Source organism: Orcinus orca, chromosome X, assembly GCF_937001465.1.
Source record: "Orcinus orca chromosome X, mOrcOrc1.1, whole genome shotgun sequence".
Lineage (NCBI taxonomy): Eukaryota > Metazoa > Chordata > Mammalia > Artiodactyla > Delphinidae > Orcinus > Orcinus orca.
Window position 1 is genome coordinate 92,708,546 of NC_064580.1, and position 22,097 is coordinate 92,730,642.

General features: G+C 34.7%; 1 protein-coding gene across 1 annotated transcript in view; it reads left to right on the forward strand.

Moving 5' to 3' along the window:
- NRK (Nik related kinase) overlaps positions 1-21,763 on the forward strand; it is a 164,935-nt gene extending 143,172 nt beyond the window's left edge. The window contains exons 20-29 of the mRNA XM_049705235.1: positions 1,953-2,139; positions 2,585-2,740; positions 4,898-5,041; positions 6,879-7,037; positions 10,660-10,764; positions 12,388-12,530; positions 12,821-12,970; positions 15,742-15,901; positions 18,545-18,684; positions 20,392-21,763. Coding sequence (XP_049561192.1) covers positions 1,953-2,139; positions 2,585-2,740; positions 4,898-5,041; positions 6,879-7,037; positions 10,660-10,764; positions 12,388-12,530; positions 12,821-12,970; positions 15,742-15,901; positions 18,545-18,684; positions 20,392-20,487 — 1,440 coding nt within the window. The 3' untranslated portion in view covers positions 20,488-21,763. The remainder of the gene's footprint in view (positions 1-1,952; positions 2,140-2,584; positions 2,741-4,897; positions 5,042-6,878; positions 7,038-10,659; positions 10,765-12,387; positions 12,531-12,820; positions 12,971-15,741; positions 15,902-18,544; positions 18,685-20,391) is intronic.
- The last annotated feature ends 334 nt before the right edge of the window (positions 21,764-22,097 follow it).

Consider the following 22,097-nt stretch of genomic DNA (forward strand, 5'->3'; position numbering starts at 1 on the left):
TCATGAATTAGTGACCATGTTCAAGCACTTCCTTTTGTCTATAAGGCTTCCCCTTACCTCTTCTCTGCTTGTGAACTAGTCATCCTTCATGATCCAACTCATATATCATCTTTGACTTCCCAAGGCAGAATTACACACCCCTTCATCTGCACTTGCAAGCATTTTGCCCATCGTTTTATTTTAGTACTTATGACTTTGTAATTTATTTATTTGTTTACTTGCTCTTCTGTCACGATAGATTGTAAACTCTTAAAAGGCAGGAACTATTTTTAATCCATCCTTGATTACTTTTCTTTACCTACTCACACAATCCCAGGGTCCAACCTAGGGCTTCGTCTATGGCAGGCATACAGTAATTACGGAAGAAATCAATGAAGGAAGGAAACAAAGAAAACAAGGAAGGAGGAAACTCCCTAGATGGTTTCCAATGGGAAAGCAACATCAGCGGGAAAGTATCTATGTCTGCCTCTCTATCTGTCTATCTATCTATCTACCTATCTATCTATCTGTCTATCTAGCTATCTTTCCATCCATCCATCCATCCTACCTACCTACTACCTACCTACCTAACTGCCTACCTACTTATCTTAATTAAAAACATTAAAAAAGGATGTCCCAGCACAGTTTTCATAGCACCCCTGGTTATCTCCAGTTATCTTAAGAAATGTTTTTGACGTTTACAGAGTAAATGGATCTTTTTATTTTAATTTTTTTTAGGATGAGATAATCTTTTATTTTTTTAATTTAACATCTTTATTGGAGTATAATTGCTTTACAATGGTGTGTTAGTTTCTGCTTTATAACAAAGTGAATCAGTTATATATATACATATGTTCCCATATCTCTTCCCTCTTGCGTCTCCCTCCCTCCCACCCTCCCTATCCCACCCCTCTAGGTGGTCACAAAGCACCGAGCTGATCTCCCATTGCTATGCGGCAACACTTTTGTGGCAGGAAAGGTCATAAAAACAAGTCTTTGACAGGGCAGCACAGCTGTCTCAATCACTGTTTAGAAACAAAGAAATGCTTATCAGCAAACAGGCTTACCAAAACCTGTTGGTATGTTTTTCCACAGGATATGGCATCCCACATAAATTCTGTCACATTTTGTGACTTTTATCGTTGAATTTCTTCTCTGTAAATTAATGGAATCTGGCTAAATTTTCACTGAAGCATGTTCACACTCTTGAATTTGTGTTAGTTGATTTTCCATCATTAGCTTTGTCATTTGACAAAATGGAATTGAATCTACCATAGCATAGCTGAATGTAAGCTTTGGAATCAAACAGACTTTGGCTTCAAACTGATCCTCTTAATTATCTCTATGACCTTGAATAAATTATATAACTTCGCTAAGCTTTAGTTTCCTTGTAAGTAAAATGGAGATGATCTTACTTTTTGGGTTGTTGCAAGGATTCACAACAATATGTAAATAAGATGCCTAGCAGGGTATCTAATGCATAGTAAAAACTCCACAAATTTTAGGTCCATAAATTATACAGCTAAGGAGTTCATGCTCCTTGAATTTCTACTTTGGCATCAGTTGTCTCAATATAGGTTAGTTAGTTTTGGTTTTTTTTTTTCGGTACGTGGGCCTTTCACTATTGTGGCCTCTCCCGTTGCAGAGCACAGGCTCTGGACGTGCAGGCTCAGCGGCCATGGCTCACGGGCCCAGCCGCTCCGCGGCATGTGGGATCTTCCCAGACCGGGGCATGAACCCGTGTCCCCTGCATCGGCAGGCGGACTCTCAACCACTGCGCCACCAGGGAAGCCCTATTTCTTTTTTGATAACATTGTTGCGTTCTACTGGTAAATGTGGATTTTATAAGGATAAAGAATTATAAGATGTTACAAATTTTGTATTCTCTTTTTCAAATAACCGCTAGGCATATCATATTTCTCTCACTGTTAATTTCCTAATAAAGTCAAAATAAATTTTTAATCATCTTTTAGGAGTTAGGTGGTAGAAGTGAAGCCTCAAATGCCGTTGCCTCAGGCACTGCACCTGCAGCACCTGGTGATGAGAATGACACTATGGACATATCAGAAGTATCAACAGAATCAGGTTTTTCTGCCAGCCACTCATCTCCTTCCAAAGGTTCTGAAGGGGCTGCAAATGCTGACTTTGCCAGTACCGTCTGTAAGTGTATTTAATATAATCTCCGAATGCTGCAGTCTGTTCACATATTAAATACAGTGTTTGACCACTGGTTCATTATCAGAAAAGAATCAAATCATTCTGATACTCATTTGACATAAATTCAGATGGATGTATATATATTTTTAAATCTACTCTTCACTTAGTCTTTATGGCACCTAAATTTGAACTACAATTGAGAAATTGGGTCCCTCTTCTGGATTTTACTTGCAATTTAATCACAGTAACTTGAAGTATATTCATATTCAGAAATGTATTCTGACCATCTTGATTTGTGTTAACTGATGGTTTAGGATTTATAGAAATTATAGCTCCAATAAAAAAATAAAATACAGTAAAGGAAAAGGAATATTTCTAAGCTATGTCTCATTTGTGGAAACACTCAAGTGCATATGGTGTAAGTTCTCTCAATATCTTCTCTTCACAGTATATGCTGGATTAGTGGAAGTACCTGAGAAATCATCTAAGCAACCCTCTGAAGTCAATGTTAACCCACTCTATGTCTCTCCTGAATGTAAAAAACCACTAATCCACATGTATGAAAAGGAATTCACTTCTGAGATCTGCTGTGGTTCTTTGTGGGGTGAGTTTTGTTTCTTAAAACTGAGTTGTTATACTTTAAAGAATATATTTTTATCTATATAGCAAACTTGTGAAAAATCATAGATGTAAACATGTGTTTGCTATTGAAAAACCATTTCCAAGTATATACATATATACACATACATATACACACACAGTAGTTAACTTGCTTATTTATTTATTTGCTGATTTATTTTTACTCAATGCAGTTTGCTGTTTGAATTACTTCCTACCCTTTTTATTCTGTTTTTCTTTACGGCCCAAATTAACTTGGCTAAAATATAAAATTGGACTAGGTTATGATTATTTGAAAATTCAAGCTTAGCATTTTTAATTTGGGCAGAATGCAACATATAATACCTAATGAGATATTACAAGAAATTTCTTCAGGTTCTTGTTTTTAAAATATCTTGAGGATTTGTAGAGAAAGTTCCTTGTGTAATATCTTAACTTTGATAGACTTTTTCAACCTTTTGTTCCAGAAGAATTGTAACCACATTGGTAATGCTGAGACAATATTTTACCTCAAGCGGGTCTGAATCATAAATGAAACAGAATAAATGAATGCAAGGAAGGGAAAAATCCCAAATAAATGCCAACATCCTACCTTCAGTTTCATAGACTTTGCTTAATGTATGATTGAACAGGAGACAGAATTTTAAATTAAAAATAGAGCAGTGTAGCAAACATTATAGTTATGTGGATTAAACAATTTGGAAAAAAATAAGCCATCCTCAAAGTTCTACTAATAAAATGTATTGGATAACAAGAAAGCAAAGTTTACTTCATTATCATTCCAGTCAGGCAACTACCCAGAGATGAACTTAATGTCTAGTAACTCATTTTTATCATTTGTGGTTTTATATTTTGAAAAATAAAAGATTATAATATGTGTCAATGTGGTAGACCGAGATCCCCAAAATGGCTGCTGCCAGTGTCAGTCCTCAGGGGGGTCCCAGCTGCCTCATGCCTCTCCAGGGGGATTCTCTAAGAACAACAAGTGGTTCTGACCCAGGCATCTTTCACACTACTGCATCTGCCCTGCGTCATGCCACTTGGAGCATGTGAGATTTTGTGCATGCCCTGTAAGAATGAAATTTCCTTTTCCTATAGCCCTCCAGCTCCCCTGAACATAAGCCCCACTTGATTTTCAAAGGCAGATGTTCTAGGAACTCATTTTCCCAGTGCCAGACCCCCAGGCTGGGGAACCCAATGTGGGTTTCAGACCCCTTGCTCCTTGAGTAGAACCTCTGTGGTTATGATATCCCTTTTGTTTATGAGTCATCGACCCTGGGGTGTGGGTCTTTACTAAACCACATCTCTGCCACTCCTTTCCATCTTGTTGTGGCTCCTTCTTTATGTCTTTAGTTGTGGAAAATCTTTTCTGCTAGTCTTCAGGTCATTCTGATACACAGTTGCTCCGTAAATAGTTGTAATTTTTGTATGCCCATGGAAAGAGGTGTGTTCAGGGTCTTTCTACTCCACCATCTTGAGACTGACCCCCATTTGAAGTATATTCTAACTTTACTTCAATCTGCTATTTTAGTCTTCTCATTCAGTCTATAAACAGTGCTTCTATTAGAATGAATAAAGCCAGCACACAAATAACAGAGTGTAGGAGTGTAAATACATGAAAGTAGAAACTAATTTTATAGGCATTTAGCAATATGTTTTTTTAATATATGTGTGAACACAGAATCACTCAATTTAAAAACAATTTACATGCAATTATTCTAAAAGCATTAAAACCATGTTACAGTTAGCAATGAGAAATCAACTGAATTGAAGGCTTGATATATACTAGGCATATTTTATATTTAATGGTAACTTTCAAAAAGGTTGATTGATTTTTATAAAGTTTGGGACACTACTGAAGGGTGCTGAGATATACATAAAGTTCTATTTGTGTGATGGCAAACAAGACACCAGCCAGTAGAATATTGCCAGAGGGTATTATCTTCAATATTTTAATGAAAATAAATTTGTTCTGTTGGCAGAGAGTTCATTTTCACACAGAATGAAGTTAACATTAGCCTAAGATGATAAACGTCACCTTTACATAGATCAGCACACTGGAGTAGCAAAAATACTAGTATAAATTCAATTATAAAAATGTAATCTGAGCTAATATAGCACTTTTCTTTTCATATACGAACAGGAGTGAATTTGCTGTTGGGAACTCGATCAAATCTGTATCTGATGGACAGAAGCGGAAAGGCAGACATTACTAAACTTATAAAGCGAAGACCATTCCGTCAAATTCAAGTTGTAGAGCCACTCAATTTGCTGATTACCATCTCCGGTTTGTTTAAGAACTAAAATTAACTGAGTAATTATGCAGATAAATTAGGTTTCAAACTGGGCTAAAGACTCTCTCAAGTGAAAGTATTCATAGGAAAGCACTATAAATATACACTTTAATTGGGACACCAGGCTTTCCTACTTGTATTTTCTTACCTATTTACAATTTAAACTTCTGACTCTCCTTTGGTGTCTGGATATTTGATTGCAATGTACCTGTCCAAGGTCAGTGACAAGAAAAACCATGCCATTTGCATCCTTTCACGTCTTTTCTAAGTAGCCACCTACATCTTCACAACTCACAGCTTCACCCACCCATGCACACATGACCACACTAACCACCACTATATACCTTTCTTGTGTTAGAAGCAACAAAGAACAAAAAGGACAATAATTGGATAAAAATGAGACTCTGTTGTCTCTGCCACAGCTGTATAATAAGGGCCTACAGATAGGACTAGTAACAAGAATGGATCCCCTAAGATCTCTCCATTCTTCCCACATAGTAGTTGAACTTCTCAGTTTTGGTCAGTCAGATCCTGAACCTTGAAATATGAAAGACCAAGTATATGGATGTTAATAATTATTGTGATTACTAAACAGTACTTGGTATCAGGAAAGCACTAACATTAATGCTGACTTTAGGCAAAAAAATGACTGTTGAAAGATTAGGAAAAATTTTTTAAATGGTTCGACTGTAGAATAAAATTATGCTAATCACAGTAATTTTATGTGTTTATATACTTCCTGTCTGTACCTAATAACGATATTGCACATTAATTAATGATTATGTATAGTCCTAAATATGATTAACTTTGCTTTAAGTTTTGGTTAGAGAAATCCTCTACAGATATACTAAAGTGTCATGATTTTTTGGTCATTCATTTTTAATTGCTTGAGGCACACAGAAGCAACATTTAGTTTTTGAAAACATCTGGGTGGCTTACAGACTGCACATCTGGATAACAGATTTCTTTACGTTTTATCCAGCTTTCTCTAACCCAAATGTTCTCTTTTTAATTCTTAAGTTTCTCTTAAATGTGGATTATTTTTGCATCAAATAGTACTGAGAATGTCAGTATAGAAAGATATCTAATAGTTTGGATTTCAATTTTATTTTACCATTTGAGAATAGAATGGCAATAGCTATAGATGCTTGAATTCTAACACTGCTCAAAAATGTTGTATAAAAATATATTTAAGATTAATTACATAAATGAGAATCTTATTGTTGGGCCCAGGAATCTTACAGTCATAAACCCTAAAAATGGATGTAAAGTCACTATATATGAAAAGAAATGTGTAATTTTAATGGCTTGTTTTTCTGAAGGAATTGTAGAAATTTGATGGGACTTACTTCGTAAGTATACTGGAATGAAAGAGTACAAAGACCCATCTCACTGGCCCAGAATGCCTAACAAGCAATACATAAGACACCCTTCTCATATATACACACTACCAGAGATAGCTTCTGGGTCTCTGAATCCCAGAAAGGTCATGACTTAGATAAGAAGCTAAGGTACAAATGAATGGATGGTGATTCTGTTGCCTGCACAGTGGCAGTCTTAACCTGTCCCAAAGAAGTATTTTACATTTGCTTCTACATAGGTAGCTGGTAGATACTTCAGCTATCTCTTGGAAGTGAGAGACTGAGAGACTTTGCTATCACATTTCCAAACTCTAAAGGGAAGACTCTGATGCAGCATAGATTTTTTAAAGTGCATTTTTACTTTAATGAAAACATTTGGTTAAAAAGACAAAAATACCTTTACCATTTTTGTTCTTCTAATATATAAAAAAAATAGACTGAATTGAAACATTGTATCTTTTCTTATTAGGCCATAAGAACAGACTTCGGGTGTATCATTTGACCTGGCTGAGAAACAAGATTTTGAATGATGATCCAGAAAGTAAAAGAAGACAAGAGGAAATGCTCAAGACAGAGGAAGCCTGCAAAGCTATTGATAAGTTGACAGGCTGTGAACACTTCAGTGTCTGTAAGTCTCATTTCGTGTTTACTATAGCTATATAAATTTTGCTTCCCTTCATTTGGTGAAGAACATTATTGTGAAAGGCAAAGTAGAGAAAGAAAAGAATTTGCAACTTCAAATACAAAAATGAGTGAATTTCACTGAGATACCTTTCAGGTCTTTTATGTCACAGTCTTGGCTGTTATTGAGAAAATATAGATTGACTGAAATAGCTATTGGAGTTAAGTTTGGTTCACTTTCTCACCTTTCTTCCCTTCCCAGTCACTCTAATTAGTTCATATGAACTGATATTTCTTCCTGCTTCTATCTAACTTCAATTATATAAATGGTGTTGATGTATCTTCAATAACCTACAAGGAGATTTATATGACATTATCTTTTCTTGGAACAGCAATAAAATAGGATCACATAATAATTCCTATTTTTCAAAATCAGAAAATCCCTCCTAATACTGACCAGGAAACTTTACCATGAGTCAAAACGAAAATTCATCAATTATCTGCTGGCTCTCATTCCCACTGTCGATATTCATGAGTATAATTGCTAAATATTTCCTATCTGATTACTGTGTTTTCATTTCCCCTGTCTCTTCACAACCATCCACTGTGAAATGGAGTAACACATCCAAGGTCTTAGAGTCCTGCTCTAATCTGTCAACAACTTGGAAGTAATGTTATCCAATTCTTTCTGTTTCTGAAGCAAATCCCCTCTACTCTCAGCCTTTGTTTTCTTCTTTCCTCTTTACTAATTGCCTGTGAGGCAGAACTAGTGGCATAGGTAAGAGATAGCTGGAATCACATAATATGAGTTGCAGCAGTATATTTCTACACTGACTGACCGTTTTTGTTCTGCATACAAAGAGCCTTTCCAAGGATAGGTTTCCATATGTGTGTACATATGTACACAAACACCAATAAAGGTAGGAATGAGCACCCAGACAACTTAGGCATCAACTAAATATACTACTTTCTTCTAGTTTTATGTATCACTAATTTCCTCCAAATCATATTACATAAATGTGGTAGCCAGAGGTGAAAGATATTCCCAGATGTTAACCCAAAAGTTTATATAGCAGAACTGCCTCTTACTAACTTATCGAGTTTTTAGTTGAATAAGAGAGAGTTTACAAAGATAATCATCTTGCAAATCTATGCTTTTGGTAAACAGATGGACTAGTTTAGTCCAGTTTTCCTGGCTGACTGCATTCCAACCCATCCCAGCTCTCATAACAACCAATAACATTTGTCCTACTGACAGGTGGAACAGTAGCACCTTTACATAGGAGGACAACAACATAGCCATACTTGCGTGGTATTTTCATGGCCTTCCAAGGTCAACAAAATAATGGACCGACATCAGTTACTGTCGTTTATTAAAATTATTGGAACTATTTGCTTAACAAAGAATTCCTTTGCTTCTTGGGGGTTTATTAATCATGCTTCTTTGACCTACTTCTGAACGGTTTAAAAAAAAAGAAAGCAAAGCTAGACTCAGAGAGACAGCGACACAGAATGAGAAAGAGAAGGAGAGAGGAGGGGAGGGGAGAGGAGAGAGAGAATTCGTATATATTAGTCTCAGATGAAGTCTGGCTAGCGAATATAGAAGCAGTGTCTCAGTCAAAGAAGCGGGGTTTTAGCACAAATATAAATCTAGAAGTAGGACAAAATATTTCATGAGAGCCAGAAGGTCTAGCCAAGAGCAAGCATATACTTTTTATATTTTTTCTCTTTTTTAATAAAAAAATGCTCTATTGAAATAATTTACATATCATAAAATACACCCCATTAAAGTGTACAATTAAAGGCTTTAGGGTATGTTTATAGAGTTGTGTAACCATCACCATGATCTAATTTTCATCATTCCAAAAAGAAACCTCATGGCCATTAGCAGTCACTCCATATTTTATTCCTCTTACCTTATTCCCCTCATAGTCCTAAGTAGCTACTGATCTACTTTCTTTGCTGTGGATTTGTCTTTTTTCCACGATTTATTTAAATGGAATTATACATTATGTGGTCTTTTGTGACAAGCTTCTGTCACTTAGCATAATGTTTTCAAGGTTCATCCATGCTTTAACCTATTCAACATGTATCAGTATTCCTTTTTATTGCTGAATAGTATTGCATTGTATATATATATATATATATATATCACCTTTTGTTTATCCAATTTTTTATACATCCATTGTTTTATACGTTTGCACTTTTTGGCTATTAGGAATAATTCTGCTATGAACATTTTCATACATGTCTTTGTACATTGGAGTGCATATTTTCTTTTCTCTTAGATAGTACTGCCAGAATATTTTTAAAAGTGACTGACAGAACTGTTTTACATTGCCATAAGTATGAAAGCTCCATTTTTCTCTTCATTCTTACCAACACCTGTAAATGTCAGTCTTTTGATCCTAGCCATCCAAGTGGGTGTAACATGGCATCACATTATAGTTTTGATTTGCACTTCCCTGATGAATAATGTTGTTGAGCATCTTTTCAAGTGTTTGTTGATCATTTGTATATCTTCCTTGGCTTATTTATTTTTTTGTTGTTGAGTTGTAAGTATTCTTTATATATTCTGGACATTAAACCTTTATCAGATATATGATTTGCAGATATTTATTCCCATTCCATACTTTGCCTTTTCACTTTCTTGATAGTGTCCTTTGATACATAGAAGTATTAATTTTAATGAAACCCAATTTATCTGTTTCTTTCTTTTGTCGCTTATGCTTTCGGTGTCAAATAGACTCTATTGCCATGAAGGTTTATTCCTATATTTACTTCTAAGAGTTTCATAGTTTTAACTCTTACATTTAGGTCTTTGATCCATTTCAAGTTATTTTTTATATATGGATTGAGGTAGGAGGTCCAATTCATTTTTTTGTGCTTGGATATTCAGTTGTCACAGTACCATTTGATGAAGAGATTATTCTTTCCCTATTGAATAGTCCTGGCACCACTGACCATAAATGAATGGCTTTACTTGTAGACTTTCAATTCTACTCCATTGATCTATATGCGTGTCCTTAGGTCAGTACTACACTGTTTTGATTACTGTAGCTTGTAGTAAGTTTAGAAATTGGGAACCGTGAATCCTCCAACTCTGTTTTTCATTTTCAAGATTGTTTTGGCTATTTGGAACCTCTTCCAATTCCAAGTGAATTTTAATCAGCATTTCCATCTATGCATAGGGGGGCATTGGGACTTTAATAGAGATTGCAATGAATCTGTAGATCACTTTGGATAGTACTGACCTCTTAAGGTCAGTACTGCTGACTGCTGATGATTTTTAATCACATCTCTCATTTAACAATGTTAAGTCTACCTGTCCATGAACAGAGGAAGTATTTCCATTTATTTAGGTCTTCTTTAATTTCTTTCAGCAATTTTCTGTAGTTTTCAGTGTACAATTTAGAGTGTTCTTAAAGGCTAATGCATACACTCCATAAAACTATACAGTATTTTTGTCACCTTCTTTTGGGAATCAAATTGTAACCAAATAACTATTCTAAAATAAATGATCTATGGTCTTACATTGTTATTATGACATTTTCAACAACAAACACAAATACTTGAGTGTTCTTGTTAACTCTGTGGCATCGTTACTTCTTTGTATTTTATCACTGTAGTGCAACATGAAGAAACAACATATATTGCAATTGCTTTGAAATCATCAATTCACCTGTATGCATGGGCACCAAAGTCCTTTGATGAAAGCACTGCCATTAAAGTGAGTGGTCTCCTTTTCCTTTGGTTTTTCTTTTGAGAAATTGTAAACAGAACAGTATTTGGAATAGAGTAGCAGAAATATATACCATTCTTCTACAATTAATGTAATTTAAATATACCATGTCAATAATTATCATTTAACCCTTTTTTAGATAATTCACAGGCACCACACCAAGGGAGAGTGTGAGGGAAATCCCTGACCCCTCCCCTTAAAGGACCTCCCCACCAGCTCCTCACTCCCAATTCCTGTAGTCAACATGAAGACCTTCTCTTCTAAAGCCACAAACTCAAGCTTTGGGTGCCACCCCAATGACTTGAAGCTGAGAAAGTCCCTGTTCTCTCTTAGTGGGGGGTGGAGAGCAGAGGGAAGGTAAGGAAAGGTGTGACAATGGTAAAGGGGGAAACCTCTACCATTGTAGAGGAATGGTAGAGGAATGAACCTGGAAGAGGAATGAAGGAAGAGAAAGGCTTTGCTCTAATTACCAGGGCTACAGTAGATGGGGGTGGGGAGGAAAGGATGGCTCTATATTCCTTCCAAGCTGGATCTCTAAACACATTCTTCTCTAGAACTATTACAAGGAATGGTGGTTAGGCTTATTTGGATTATGAGTACTGTTTCCACCCTTATTATGGTTTAATTGAACTTCTATGGATCAGCCTCTTAAGGTAACCATTTAGTGTCCCAAACACTAAATTTTTAATCACATCTCATAAACTAGGGACTATTTTTATCTTCATTATCTTTTTATAATGCTCCAGAATTCAACATAAATAAGATTATTTTGTATTTATTCTATAGTAATAAGGACTGATTAATGAGCTGGCAATATTACATAGAGTCCAGTAGCTCCTAACCTGGGATATACATAAGAATCACCTGGAGCATTTGTTAAAAGTTTAGATCTCAGACCCAACTCCAGGCCAAATTAGTAGGTCTGAAGTGGAGCCTGGGAATCTATATTTTTAGCAAACAACCCAGGAGATTTTGAACTGGTTGGTCCCTGGACAAGTTTTTACAAAGCACTGATAGGGATACATCATGATAGACCCCAACAACATATTCGTGAAATACTATTGTATCTTAGGTCAGGATCTGATTACATGGTATATTTTGTAGGCCAAAACATCACATGTATACAATAAAGATGGGTTAATATCTATGACTACTCCTCAATGTCTATTTGTACAATAAATATGTTCTTTTATAAATAGCACAGACTACTATATAGATAGTCTGGGTCTGTCCTGACACAAATCACATCCCTGATCTGATCTCCCTAAATTGGGCCTTGGGTCAGCTGTCAGTATTTGGATATGGGTTTGTTCTTGGGTGTCTGCTGATTGGTCAGAGCTGCCTGGTATGGAGCTGGAAAGCAAAGAAGGTAAGTACCAACAGTCTGTGTAGCCTGATACACAATTCCTGGTCCAAGTCCTCACTCCAGTTCTTGAATCCCACCTCATGACTACAGTGTGGTGAAACCTGTGATGCCCAGTCCTCTACTGTGACCTGAACTTGTCAATGAATCCTGTTTGGCTTTTTGTTTCCTTGGACTAGGAGCCATAAGAGCCTAGAGTACATCCAGTCTATGGTAGGTTAACATGTCTGGCCTTTCTCATTCCCTACCAAGTGTGCATTGATCAATCAGCAGACTCCAAAGGAGACTACATGTCCTATGAAGCCTATATACGAATACTGGCAAAAATACAGGCAGCTGATCCAGCAAACCGGTTTAAGAGACCAGATGAGCTCCTTCATTTGCTGAAGCTCAAGGCAAGGAATTTAAAGACAGCAAACAGAGTACAGGGCCATACAAGGCTCTTATGATTTTTGGAGATTTGGCCTTCGAAGGAAAACTCAATATTTAGAACCTGAATATAATCGTTCTTATTGTAATAACAGACCTAAGAAAAGTTATAATACATAGGTCTCTAAATATATTACGTAACTTTAAAAATAATTCTGGGTTTTATAAACCTGTTAAACAAAAGGGCAGGGGAATTTTCTCCTTAGACAGAGTGTCATTTTTGGCCTTTTGGCCATATTTGGTTTTATATCTACAGGTGTTTCCAACACTTGGTCATAAGCCAGTGACAGTTGACCTGGCTATTGGTTCTGAAAAAAGACTAAAGATTTTCTTCAGTTCAGCAGATGGATATCACATCATTGATGCAGAATCTGAGGTTATGTCTGATGTGACCCTGCCAAATAATGTAAGATCCCTAGAAATTACTGTATAACACAATTTTCCAACTGTCAAAACTCTTAAAGTTTTAAAAATATGAGTATCAATATCTATATTAGAACTGAAATGTAAAAGGTAAGTATAAAGTGCCAGAAAGTAGTAATGGATAAACAAAAATCACTGATGGTTTCTTAGTCCAGACAGCTAAGTCTGTTCCGCAGATAGATTTTGTCTGCAACAGTGATTTTTGTTTGTTTTTAAGTGAATATCATTTACATTTAAAATCTGGATTTCTATTGAAAAACCAATGATCTGACAATATCAGGCCAACATTACTATCTGGCCATAATCAACTGGAACCAATTTGTGCCTGTCCACTTTTAGATGGAACATATGCTATACATTCTCTATCCATCCACCATTATGTATTTATAATAACTGGCCCTTGTAGCCATATGAGTTTGCAACCCTTGCTTTAGTCTTCTGCACCTCATAATGCATTAATAGATTTTTTTAAATTACACCAGTATTGCAACATTATTATGTGTATGTCCTTTCTTTATCCAGATTGTAGTACTTTAACTGTGATATATAGCAAATTATCATAAAGTATTCTCTTACAGTATAAGTTATACTTAGAATTTCTGATCAAAGATTCAGCATTTTAAAAGCTAATGCACATCAACTCTTAACTCAAATAATTATAAATATGAAAATATGGCACAGCATCTAAAATATGGATAGTTGTAAAAATACTATACACATCATTTGTCTAAAGAGATTGAACATAACACAATACCCCTCACACACACGTACCATACATAATATAATTCTCCTATATCTCAAATTTGATGGTAGAAATGATATTTGTCCTATTGAAAATTATATTAAAAAGGAAGGACTGAACCAACAAATCTCTGCTTCACCCTTTTTGAATTCCCCATTTTGTCAATCACTAAAGTTTTAGCAGTTTAGCATTATACAAAATTCCAGGAGAAAACTTTTATGTACTGCTAAGCCACTGTAGTAATGTGATATTTTGCACAGCTTTCAGAATTATCTATATATCTCTGACAGATTACATGGAGCAATTGTCAGATCATTAGTGGAGAATTTTTTTAAAGTTTTGGTCATATTTAACAATCTAATTAGCTGATCATTCTGTTGTCACCTATGACTATATAGAAATCACTGTTCATAAGGCAGAAAATACTGAACCAAGCCCAGCCAAAGCCATTTAAATGAGTGTAGGTTAATTTTACTATAAATATTATAGTACTTTTCACTTGGAGTGTCTTCCATCACTTCCTGCATCTTATTTTTTATGTCATGTCAGATAGCCTTTATTTTGAAGGTAGTGCATTATTGAACACCACAGTGTTGGTCCAAGTTTATACTTATTTGGAAAGTCATTTAGGAAGATTGAATTCTGTGTTCCACTTGACTACTAAGCAAGAAGAATTATTTTCTTTTGAAACGATCAGTTAATTATTATGGAAACAAGAATAAAAGAAGGTGAGGTTTTTAAAAAGTCATTTTCTGGCCTAATTAGGATACCTTAAGTGTATTAAAAAATAGAATTTTTAGCTAAATGCCCTAGTGTCTTGACCCATTAAAAGAGAAAGGACTCTAATATAAAGGAGGAGAGAGTGTCTTCTGAAACAGAATGTACTAAAAATAATACTTTTCCAAAAGTGCTAGATTACAAAAGCTGTAAAGCTACAGAATATCTGGTTACTTCAGGAATCATCTGAGAAGCAAGAAGATTACCTCTGAGGCTTTCTGGATTTACAACAGCCCAGATCTATTCTAAACAAATTTTTTGAGACAATCTTTTTTCTTGAATTTCTTTTTCTCTCTTCCTTCATCTCTTTTCTGATTCAACTGCTCATGAGAGTGCCCAGGGAACGCATTAAAATTGCTTTTCGCCTCTGGATCCCCATTTTAGTTTTAAGAATTGTTGTTGCTGAGACTGAGACATGGCCTCAAGCACTTGGCCTGAGTACGCTGGGTTTGGCAAGTATAGTTTCTGACATTTTTTCCTTTAACTTGCTAAATTCGAAAAATGATAGAGGAATTAATTGTTCGATTTTTAGGGAAATATGATTAATGTGACAATATCTGTAGTTTAGGCAAGTTTTGTCACATTGTTTTATGCATCATGAAATTTAGAAATTCTTAGATATTTCTTAGTATTTCATCTTCTGTCACCTAATACATCTCTGAATTGAAGATATTTTAAGATTATATAAATTAGATAAGAAATTCCATATTTTTGTGAAGGGAGGATATATTTCAAGCAGTGAAGGATATTATAAAGCTGCCTCTTGTAAATATTTAAACTCAAGCTATTTTAAAGTTAATTTTCTATTTCTGATTTGAATAAATTGGTTGATAAGCAGTGATTTTGTATTTGTTACTTGGTTCACACATTCCTTACTAAAGTATTAATTAGTGTGCTGAAATGAATCTGAAATCAAACAAGTAATGTTTCTTCTATCATTATACATAATAGTTTGTGAAATTTCAATGAATTTCTCTGTGTTGGAAGTATATCTCTGCTTTTTACAAAGTTTTCTCCTAAATATAAAGGAGAATATTAAACAGTGACAGATTTATGACATAGGGAAGGCTCTTTTCAAGTGTTGGATAGCATGTTGTTTAGTACTGAAATAGAAATTTCTCTCCTCCCTGCATTTTGAACCCCTTTTTGGTCTTTATTGCTCAACCAAGCTGCTTCAATGAAAGTAGTAGTGATAAAATGTTGGACATGTAAATCCTTATGAAACATAATTCCAGCCCCTGGAAATCATTATACCACAGAATATCATCATTTTACCTGATTCCTTGGGAATTGGCATGATGCTCACTTTCAATGCCGAAGCCCTTTCCATGGAAGCAAATGAACAACTCTTCAAGAAGATCCTTGAAGTGTGGAAAGACATACCATCTTCAGTAGGTATGTATAAAATTTTTCTCCTTTCAGATGATCCCAGAAAAGCTTCTATTTCCTGAAGTATCACTTTTTCTCAAGGCATATAGTGTTAATTTGGGATATGGCATACTTACTCCCTTGTAAGGTAATGTGTATGTTTGTCTTATGCTTAATTACTTCACAAGGCTATCACAAAGAGACTGATTATGGCTGTCTTAGTTGTTCATTTTTAATAATCATGTAATTAAAATAGGAAAGTAATTCTTTTCCACAATAATCTGTAATTTTATTTTAAATACCTTTGCTTGCAGCTTTTACACAGGTGTTGAAAGTGTTTCATTCCATCACATTGATTTTTGGGGTTTACCTTTATCTTAGGAGACTGCCAAATAGTCATAAGAGAAGAGCAAAATACTTCCATTTTATACAGTCAATAGTGTTCTGTTCAGCATGTAATATTTCTGTGAAGAATCAAATACAAACTGAATATGTGACATATAGGTTGTCACTAAGATTTCGTCAAACTTCATTTACAAAATTTTCATCTTCATTAGACCAGGACATCTTTTTTTCTTCCTGACCATCGCAGGACTGCTGATCTGGGCAATCTGAATAACTTGAAACTTGTATTTCTCTGAGTCTTGATGACTACAGAGGTGATTCTAGATAGGGAACAGAATAATGCATATGAACAGTAAAAATATTAGAGAGAGAGTAGAATGATTTGCTTGAAGATAAATGTTCCTGGAAGTAAGATAAGGTTAATGAAGCAAATAAAGGAGAAGGGAGAAGGAGAGGGAGAGGGAGAAGGACAAGGAGAGGGTGAGGGAGGGAGGGAGGGGGGGAGAGAGGGAGAGAGAGAGAGAGAGAGAAGGAAGGGAGGGAGGGAGGGAAGGAGGACAAGAGAGACAGAGAGAAAATAGTTTATCAATAAAGAAGCCAGAAGCTTCTGAAATCTCTATAAAATGGCTAAATGTGATCCACATGTGGCTTTAAAGACCAGTTTGAAAGAACTTCTTTTTAATGGACATTTTTTCCATTATGGGATGATGGCACTTTGCACTGCATCTGCAGAATCCTTTCCTTTTGCATACATAGTGTTAAGGATTATCCTGAAAACCTCCAATTTCTTCAAAAGGTAAGAACTCACAGAGGGTTTAAAACCATTTTGTGACAAGACGTAAACGCTTACAATATAATTGACAGATCTGGGACAAAAAAAACCCTGAAATAATGAATCTTGTTCTAACCTTTACAGTGGTTGTGATCAATATATTAATCAGAAATTGGAATAAGGAAATTCAGTTCAAATGGGAAACAGAACCCCTATATTTATGCCATATTTATGCCACATGTAGACAATGATAGGACTCAAAGAGGTCTTAAAAAGTCATCTGGTACAGTTCTTGTCCTTAGGCAGGACAACTTCTGACCTAAAACAAAGAGCTATTTTAAGTCACTAAAATTGAAAAGCATCCCTCTATGTGTAAACTAAATTATAGCACTATAAAACATGATATTTTGGTCTGTGTAAGAAGGGTATTTTGAGCGTATATAAAGATTGCATTATAACACTAATATTAAGAAAATCAATTACTCTCTTTTTCTGTCTAAAAACAACTGCTTTGTTATTTAAAACTAACCTAGATCCAGATTTTCCCAATCTACATTCCTTTAGATATAATGAATGTTTTTACGAATAAGATCTTTGCTTTGGCTTTTCAAACAAATATATAGAGACTTAGCAATCACAGCAAGTATCATTAAGCATTCTGAACTAAATCACTGGATTCCATCCCATACACAAGCTAGCTCAGTAGCTAGGTTAAGTGGCTGATTAATGTGTTTTAGAATTAAGGTAGAAATTATGTAATGCCATGTGAACTGTGTATTTGGGCTCAGCAAGTACACTGTGCATTATGTTTAGAAAATTTTGCTGTATGTAGTTGTTGGAAAAAATACTGCTCCCCATGTCAGAAAATACCTTACAGTGTCAGCTGACTATATAGCTATTTACATAATTAGGTTTTCTGCTTTAAAGCAATTGTCATAGTCTTTATTGCACTGAGTAATATAAAACAGGGTCCAATAGTTTATATCTTAATAAAAATTTCCTGAGCAAGAGAAACGCTTAGCAGTATCAAATTAGCTTTAGTTCTATGTATAACATGGTAATTAATTGAATTACATTAGAGTTGCTAAAGTCATTATTTGAGCGAGTCATTTTTTAGCAGTTTTAATTTTGAAAAGTTAGTCAGGTTTCCATATATGTCACTTAAGCACAAGTAGAAACCCTTACAGGATGTTGTACCTCAACTAGATTATAAAATAATCACTGTAGCTAGATTTGACTTTCTACAAACAGGGTTAGATTAACCCTTAGCTTTTTCTGTGGTATTGGAGAATATGAATACAAACATTAACTGAGATCTAGTTATTCACAATGTTAAATAGTTGGTCACAATGGTGATAGTACATAGCAGGTTTGAACAACACTGTTGAGCAGCATAATGGCCAAACAACAGTCTTATAAGCAGGAAAAAAGGAATGTATTTACCTGAACTGTAATAATGTCCCTCTTAATAATCAAATGTTGACTGCGTTTATAATTTTCTATCACTGACAGAAAGATATTATGTTTTTCTGATTTTTAAATTTTTATTGTAGCTTATGAGTGTTCACAGCGAGCCACAGGATGGGGCCAAAAAGCCATTGAAGTCCGCTCTTTGCAGTCAAGGGTTCTGGAAAGTGAACTGAAGCGCAGGTCAATTAAGAAGCTGAGATTTCTGTGTACCCGAGGTGACAAGGTATAGTTTACATCCCCCAGTTAAAGCAAAAATAAAGCAAGTGATGAAATTAACTAAGGAAATTTATATCCTTTTCTTTCTGGCTATAAATATATTTCCCAAATTGGCATACTCTTAATAATATAATAAATTAATAAAAATATTTTTGCAATTTGCATTAGAAGCATTGATTTGGTAAATCATGAAATTTGATTTCAAAAGAAATCATTTTCAAAAATGTAAAACTTCTAATTGTGTCCAAAGCAAAGCTTAGCCTTTATTTTATTTCTTACAAATTCCATTATTGTCTTTGGTGCATAGTTCTTTTCATGTTCATATTAATATGATATTTTGAAAAAGAATGCTTGAGTAAATCTGCCTTTTATAGTTTTCAACGTAATCCAATAACAGAAGAAGGAAAAAGTTACTTATGTTTGCTGAACACCTAATTATATGGTAGAGTTTGTGCTAAATACTTTAGAAGCTATCATAGTTAATCTTCACAAGTGGACATTATTATGTCCATTTCACAGGAAAGAAAAATAAAATCAAGATTTGGCAATTATTTGTGTAATGTGATCAATTTTAACCAATTCATATAGTTTAGATGGAAAAATGAATTGCATGACATCATTACAGTCCCGACATGTTATGAGAAATAATAGCGTGAAGAAATAATTCTAATAAGACCAGAAAACATTCACATTTGGAAGAAATTGCAAAGGATTTGAATTAATATCAGAACAAACAGGGTAAAGCACTGGGCATCAAGAAAAGGTACTTTTTTGTAATATAAAGGGATATAATGGCAAGAACCAGTGATTGAGATCGGATAGATCTAGCATGCAGTCCCAGCTTTGCCACCTAATTACGTGTAAAAACCTAGAAGTTTGACTAGTCCTTCTGAACCTTAGCTTTTTCATCTCAGGAATGGGAATATTAATAACTACTTTGGGAACAATTCTGAAAATTATCAATAATATGTATATAGTAAGCATCTCACAGATTGACTGGCACATAAAAGTGTTAAATCACGGGTAGCTAGTGTTATTATCATCATCATCATCATTACATCACACACCCTCCTAAGTATATCCATTGTGGACGTTGAAAACCTTAGTCCTAACAAGGATACCTCTGTTTGCTATTTATATTATTGTACTGTCCTAATTTTCTTTATGGCACAGACCATATTTACACAACATGTTCCTCTCTAAGCCGATTGGTTTAGCTCATAATCTCAGTCTATTGATGTCAGTCTGTTCCACTGAAATAGAGACTTGCACCAAGTAGAAAATTTCAGTGGCCACTTAAACACCAGCAACAATGTGAACATCTAAATAAGGTAATATTTTCCATATATTAAAAGAAAAAGGAAAGCCAGCTTGAATAAAAATAGATTTTAAACAAATAGCAAAGGAGAATTGTTAACCAAACCAATCAAGAAGTTTAGCAGATGAATTCCACCTACAAAAATCTAATTTTATTTAAACTATATGAAGTACAATTATAGGATATGGTAAAAGGTTATTTTTTAATTGTAATTTAGACTCCATACCAATTTAAATTTGTATTCTTTAATCTGAGGAAATCCCTTTCTGAAAAACAGTATGGCTTAATATTTTATTCGTTGGTGAAGATAAATTGAAGTTATAGTTGTACCTATCAAATATCAGTTTGCAATGTATTAAATATTTACTGATGGTGTCTCTTTCTCTCTTTTTAAAGCTGTTCTTTACCTCTATCCTGCGCAATCGCCATAGCCGGGTTTACTTCATGACCCTTGGAAAACTTGAAGAGCTCCAAAGCAATTATGGTGTTTAAAAGGTTCCAATGATTTATTATAACAATTACAAACATCATAAATATACAATTTGCATTTTAAGTTTCTGATATTAAATGAGCATACAGTTTTACTGGTAGGGAAAAATTAAATCAGATACTTTTAATGTAGCACAGAATAGTTTTAATGAGAAATGTAGCTTTATATATAAAATTAACTATAGCAAGCTCTATGTACTCCAATGGTGTACAATATCTTTTGCACAAACCTTGTAACTTTTGTTACTGTGAATTCAAACATTACTCTTTGGACAGTTTGGACAGTATCTATATTCAGATTTTACAACATGGAGTTAAGAAACCTGTAATAAGTTAGATTCCAAACAGCTTTCAAAAGAATTGGCCCTAAATGAGGGGGGTTTTTTTGGAAAAAAATAAAAATAGCAACAAACCATATGTAAATTTGCCAAGTCCTATAAAGAACCAAAGGTTAGATTATGAAATGAAAATAATAAGGACTAAACATAAACCAGACTAAGGCTGAACAACCTGCATGCCTGGAGAAAACTACAGTGATAAAGGGGAAAAGGCCGCCCATTTCCTCATTGCTCCATGACAGTTAAGCCCACAGACAGAGAACAGTTGTGTTCTTTCACCCCATGTTAAGCTGGTTTTCTCCTGATAAGAAGAAAGGAAGAAAGCCTCGGATGCTTGATTTTCCTCAGAAACTCCAAAGATGTGCAATAGCCGTTTTTAAAAACCACCGAATAATACACTTGCAAGCCTGAATACAGGACTGAACTCCTATACACATGTACTGTAGAATAAGTTGTATATTTTAATACTTTAAAGTAGGCGTCAAATTCTATCCCCAAAGACAAATTGGTTGATTTATCAAAATTCTTATCTGGCCAACAGTGTGACCATCAGAAGCATTAACTATTTTCCTGATTCCAGATTAAACTATATAAAAATTTCACTCCAGTCATTAAACAAAAATTACAAAATGTAACAGCAAAAAGTTTTGGCTGCTAATACTTGTGTTTTTCATGTTTCTATTTCTGTAATATCAGAAATTAATCTAAAAGTGATAAGTCCACATGTAGGGACTTAATGTAATAGGTTAAAAAAGATTTTGAAAGAAAATACAACTTTCATCAAATACCTAGGTCTACAAATTTATAGTCGTGAAAAAATCATTCTAGTCCATCACTCCAATAAGTTATAGACGCCATAGATAGGTGGCGTTTGGTCACCTATGGTAATTGCTACCTGGTGAAAAGCATCATTTCTGCATATCCATCCTCAATACCATGGTTAGTTCTGGAGCAGTAGAGAAGCAACAGAACTACCACAAAGTATACCTCACTATAATTCCTCTAGTTCTGCTTCTAAATCTGAAGACGGTGCTAGTGGGATAATAATTTTCAAGCTACCTGGTTAAACCAAAATACAAAAGCAGACTATGTGTGATTTCATGATAGCACGTTATTTCTTGGCACCTTGGCGCCAGGAATGATGATTTGGATTTTCCTAACAACTTATATCAAGAATGTAGTAGCTCAATAATGAGAATTTAGGAGAACCTGAATCCATGAATTAAAAGTAAATGTGATTCACATTTCTGTTACTGTGACACAATAATGTGATCT